General features: G+C 41.4%; 1 protein-coding gene across 1 annotated transcript; it reads right to left on the reverse strand.

The window, feature by feature from the left end:
* Nucleotides 1-1,927: 1,927 nt before the first annotated feature.
* On the reverse strand, nucleotides 1,928-5,522 carry LOC148736763 (uncharacterized). The gene is made up of 4 exons (XM_088749172.1): nucleotides 5,483-5,522; nucleotides 4,662-5,358; nucleotides 2,455-4,331; nucleotides 1,928-2,346 (listed from the first exon to the last, which is right to left on the reverse strand). Exons 1-4 carry the CDS (start codon nucleotides 5,520-5,522, stop codon nucleotides 1,928-1,930), a joined length of 3,033 nt encoding a protein of 1,010 aa, XP_088605298.1.

A 5,522-nucleotide genomic window follows, 5' to 3' on the forward strand; every position in this document is an offset into this window, starting at 1 on the left:
TTAGAGACTTTTCTGATAATCTTTCCCATGGGTTGAGTGGGAGATAACATCAATCACAGCCGTCGAGTTATACGGCGCTGTCATCCCGAGCAATCTTCATGTTCTTGTTGTTACGGTAACTGATTACCGGCAGAAAGATAATAACCTCGCTATTTCCACGAAACACAATTTATTCAACTGTAGACAACGGGAGATAAACTAACACGAGCTAGCGACTACTCTTGGAGCAATTCAACTAAGATTAACTATGTATCTATCTACGCTTATCTGACCACAAGCAAAGTACTGTCCTTCTCTTTGGCGAAATCTCCTGAAGACTCCCTTCGACGTATTGCACTCGACGGTAAACAACTCTGGACTTGATAGCAGAATGTCAATATCACATCCGAACGGGAAAATCTCTTCACTTGTCACTTGTCACACAATATCACTTGTATATCACAAACAGGGAACGAAGTCCCAAATCACAACAACAACCTGACTAGCGAGCTGCTTATATAAGCATCCGAAGAGAGTCTAGAAGTTTCCAAAAGTAACTATTTATAACCATTACAATAGTAACTGTTTATATCTATTACAGTAGATTCTATTTTTAAACTGATGAGTCACAGTTCTAGAAAATTCTCAAAACAACACGTTGCGTGACATTGACCTTCGCGAACTTTCTGGACAATTCCAATCCTTGTAACACTCCCCCTCTTCAAAAAAGAAAGTTTGTAAAACTTTCTTTGATATATGCTCACACTTCCACTCTTGAAAGACAGTCAGCAACCACGTTATCCTTTCCTTTTATATGTGTTATATCCAGGTTGTATTCTTGAAGCATCAAACTCCACCTCAGCAATCGTTGATTCTTTTCCTTTAGCTTGTGAAGAAAAACAAGAGGATTATGATCACTGAAAACTTTGATCGGTAGACTCGAAGAAGTGACGTAAACTTCGAAATGCTGGAGGGCTAACACTATTGCCAAACATTCTTTCTCAACGGTAGAGTAATTTTTCTGGCTTTTACTAAATTTTTTTGAGAAGTAGCAAACAGGATGATCTACACCATCCTTATCATCTTGTAAAAGCACAGCACCAGCAGCAAAATCACTTGCGTCTACAGCTAACTTGAACGGGGCATCGAAATCGGGAGCTGCCAACACTGGGGCGCTGTTCAGTAACGCTTTTAGTTCTTTGAATGCTTTGTGACAAGCGTCGCATCACACAAACGTTTCTCTCTTGTTTAGTAATCGAGTCAGAGGTTCAGCGACTGCAGAGAAGTTTGGGCAAAACTTTCTATAATATCCTGCCATTCCGAGAAAACGCATAAGTTGTTTCTTGTTTTCTGGTCGCGGAAATTTAGAAATAACACTGATCTTCGCATCGACCGGTTTTACTTTCCCTTGTCCAACCACGTGCCCTAAATAAATTACTTGTGCTTGTGCAAATTCACTCTTGGCGAGGTTAATAGTGAGCTTTGCTTCAGTTAGTCTCTCAAAAAACTTTTGGATGATTTGCAAATGTTCCTCCCAGGTATCACTGTAGATAATAACATCATCGATGTACGCTTCGCATCCGTGAAGGCCAGCAATAACTTTATTGATAAGGCGCTGAAAAGTGGCTGGCGAGTTCTTCATACCAAAAGGCATAACCTTATATTGGTACAGTCCATCTGGGGTTACAAAAGCTGAAATCTCTTTTGCTCGTTCAGTGAGCGGAACTTGCCAAAAACCCTTAAGTAAGTCAAACTTGGTGACGTATCTTGCATTTCCCACTTTGACAATACAATCATCCATGCGTGGTATTGGAAAGGTGTCTGATTTACTAACACTGTTCACTTTTCGGTAGTCTGTACACATTCTGTAACTACCGTCTGGCTTTGGCACCAAAATGCAAGGTGAACTCCAACTGCTGTGACTTGGCTCAATGAAATCGTTCTCCAATTAAAATTGTATTTCTTCTTTGAGATATTTCTGCTTCATAGGATTCAGCCTGTAGGGATGTTGTTTCACAGGGGAAGCATCACCTACATCCACATCGTGGTAAATCTGTTCTGTCCTCGTTGGTACATCGGGAAACAGGTGCTTGAACTCCTGGAGAAGATCCGTAAGATCCTGACTCTGTATTGACGACAGATGGGACAACTTGGAGTCCAAATCCCGAAGAACATCAGAGTTGGAAAGCTTTGCTGTGGCCAGTGGACTTAGCTTATTATTAAGGTCTCTACTTAAAGTTTCGTCTGGTTCAAAACTAACCACATTAAGACTAACTGGGTGTATCTTTAGGCTCCTATCTCTTTCAACATAAGGCTTTATCATATTCACATGACACAACTGCGTTTGCTTACGCCTATCAGGCGTTTCTAGAACGTAATTGAGACTGCATAGTTTCTCCTTAATTACGTAAGGCCCAAAATACCTAGCATGTAAAGGGTTACCAGGAACTGGTAACAACGCTAAAACCTTTTAACCTGGGTCAAAACTACGCTCAGAAGTGTTTATATCATATCTCTCTTTCATAGACTTCTGAGACAACTTAAGATTAGCTCTCGCTAATTCACAAGCTCTATTAAGCTTAGTTCGGAAATCTGAGACATACTGTAATAGATTAATAGTATGACTTTCACTAGATAAGAATTTCTCTTTAAGAAGTTTAAGAGGTCCCCTAACAGTGTGGCCAAAAACAAGCTCAAATGGGCTGAAGCCCACAGACTCCTGAACCGACTCTCGAGCAGCAAATAACAGCAAAGGGATTCCCTTGTCCCAATCTCTCTCAGTCTCGAAACAGTAGATCTTCATCATGTTCTTCAGCGTCTGATGCCATCTCTCGAGAGCTCCTTGACTTTCTGGATGATAAGCAGAAGATTTGTATTGTCTGATTCCCAATTCATTCATGACTTGCTGAAATATGCCCGCCATAAAATTTGAACCTTGGTCTGACTGGATTGAGTTAGGAAGACCAACCAGCGAGAAGAACTTGGTTAAGGCTTTAACAATGGTCTTTGTCTTGATATTTCTCAAGGGTATTGCTTCGGGAAACCTGGTAGATGCACACATGATTGTCAGCAGGTATTGGTTTCCAGATTTCGTCTTTGGTAATGGACCAACGCAATCAACAATAATATCACTGAAGGGCTCTTTGATTGCTGGGATTGGCTGTAGTGGTGCCGTTGGTATGGTTTGATTTGGCTTCCCTACTACTTGACAAGCGTGACATGATCTGCAAAACTCAGCTACATCCCTCCTTAGATTTGGCCAATAGAAGTGGCTCAAAATTCTTTGTCGGATTTTGTTGACGCCCATGTGACCGGCCAAGGGGGTTTCATGTGCCATGCTGAGAATTTCTGGTGTGTAGGCTTTCGGCACAACTATCTGGTACTTGACAGCCCACTCATCGTCAGCTGGAACATCTGGTGGTCTCCACTTTCTCATCAAAACTCCGTTTTGTGTGAAGAAACAAACGGGGTTCTGTGAAACTTCATTTTCATTAACTGCCCTCTGGAATAATGGGGAGATCTCTGGATCTCTATGTTGCTCAGCTAGGAGGTGTGATCTGGAATTCAGTTCAGCAAGCTTCCTCAAATTTCTTATATCATCATCTTCTTCTATTAACTTTGTTCTTGACACATTCTTTGGGACAGCTCCTTCGAAAACTTGGCTGATGAAGGTATCTGCTATATCAACAGCTTTATCTTCATCACTTAGTTTCTTCTTATTCATAGCATGGGTTACAGCACACGCAGGATACAAATTTGGAATCTCTTTCTCTACTGGGTCAGGCAGCTGCTCTACACAAGGCACGTCAGTCACAATAGGATTGATGACTACTTTATCTCCGGCCAAATCATTTCCGAGGAGAAGTTGAATTCCCTCGAAAGGTAACGAGGACCCAAGTCCGACGTTAACAGGACCAGACACCAGATTTGATGACAAATACACAGTGTGCAGTGGTACTGGCGAGTATTCTGAGGAGTTCACTCCTTTAATGAGGACGCTTGTTCCGGTAGATGACTTCTCAGAAAAGGGCAAGGTTTCCGCCAATATCAGAGACTGAGAAGCTCCAGTATCTCGAAGAATTTTAACTGAGACTGCATCAGATAAATCACTGGAGAGCGCCACTGAACCTTCGTGGATAAAGGGTTCAAACATCTCCATAACAGGTCTTGGAGTGGATCTGACTTCTTGCCTAGAGGGTTCTTCTTCAGGAATTCCGATTTTGAAATCTTCTCTTGTCACAGGTGTCAGACGTGATGCAGCAATAAAACCGGTAGGCTTGGAATCTGAATGACCTTGTTGTCTTCTCGTTTTCAGCTTTTCAGGACATTCTGACATCAAATGTCCCTCTCTCCTGCAGTAATAACACGTTATCCACTTAAAAGGTTTTCTTGACACCGCCGGCTTGTTCTGGATAAATGACGTGGAACTGGGGCGCGAACTGCTACGATACGTCTGCCTTTGGTTTGGGTTCTCCTTCTGAGCGTTTCTTAACGCGGTTGGCATCTGGCCGCGAGAAGACGTGAACCCGCTGGGTTTTTCCTCGAAGACAACCTTGTGGGTCAAGGAGTAGTCATCTGCCAATCGTGCGGCTTCCTCCAACGTTTCGGCTTTTTGTTCATTAATAAAAGTGCGGACATCACTGTGAATGCACCCCTTAAACTCCTCAATTAAAACTACTTACCTTAATCTATCATGATCTTTATCTACTTTCTGTGAAGAACACCAACGATCAAATAACTGTTCCTTAGTTCTAGCAAATTCTACATAAGTTTGATTACTCGTTCTTATACAGTTTCTGAACTTTTGACGGTAAGCTTCAGGAACTAATTCGTACCCCTTAAGAATAAGCTCTTTAACAGTGTCATAATTTGAAGCTTGCTCTATAGTTAACTGCGTGTAAATTTCTCGAGCCTTACCTAGTAACACACTCTGCAATAACATTGCCCAATACTCCTTAGGCCGCTTAAGACTTTCCGCTACCTTTTCAAAATGTAGAAAGTATTTATCTACATCTGTTTCTTGAAAAGAAGGAACTAACCTAATATGTTTTGTAACATCAAAATTTTCACTATGCTGTTCACTACCCGAGACTAATCCTAATTGCATTTGTACCTCTAGCTTTTTCATTTCCATTACATGCTGAAATGCCAATTTCTCTCTCCCTAGCCTCTCTTGTCTTTCCTCTCTCTCCAGTCTTTCCTTTCTCTCCATTTCTTCTCGTCTTTCTTGTCTTTCCATTTCTTCTCTCTTCACTTGCATCTCTCTTTCCTCTTGCATTTCTAATTTCTTAAACTCCCACTGAAGCTGTAGCTTCTTTAACTCCGAATCAGACGTTTCAAATGCTTCCAAAACTGTCTCTTTGAATACTTGTAAACTGACTAAAATGTTTAACAATGATATTCTGAATCTGGTGTTTTCGCATTGCTTTCTTAACCTCTAACTGTAAATGTTTCGCTAACGAAATCAGCTCGTCCTTCTTTAAGTCGTAAAACGTGTCCTCACAAGGTTCTGACATGAACTTCTCTGGATCAAAATCCGTCAT

The sequence above is a fragment of the Stylophora pistillata genome, chromosome 2 (assembly GCF_964205215.1).
Source record: "Stylophora pistillata chromosome 2, jaStyPist1.2, whole genome shotgun sequence".
NCBI lineage: Eukaryota > Metazoa > Cnidaria > Anthozoa > Scleractinia > Pocilloporidae > Stylophora > Stylophora pistillata.

Bases quoted from the DNA above. Each gene is read 5' to 3' on its own strand.
- LOC148736763 (XM_088749172.1), bottom strand. From the start codon at position 5,522: ATGACGGATTTTGATCCAGAGAAGTTCATGTCAGAACCTT. The intron at 5,359-5,482 runs GTGAGGACACGT...TAAACATTTTAG, and splicing joins GAAGTTCATGTCAGAACCTT to TCAGTTTACAAGTATTCAAA. The intron at 4,332-4,661 runs GTAAGTAGTTTT...TTATTACTGCAG, and splicing joins AAAGATCATGATAGATTAAG to GAGAGAGGGACATTTGATGT.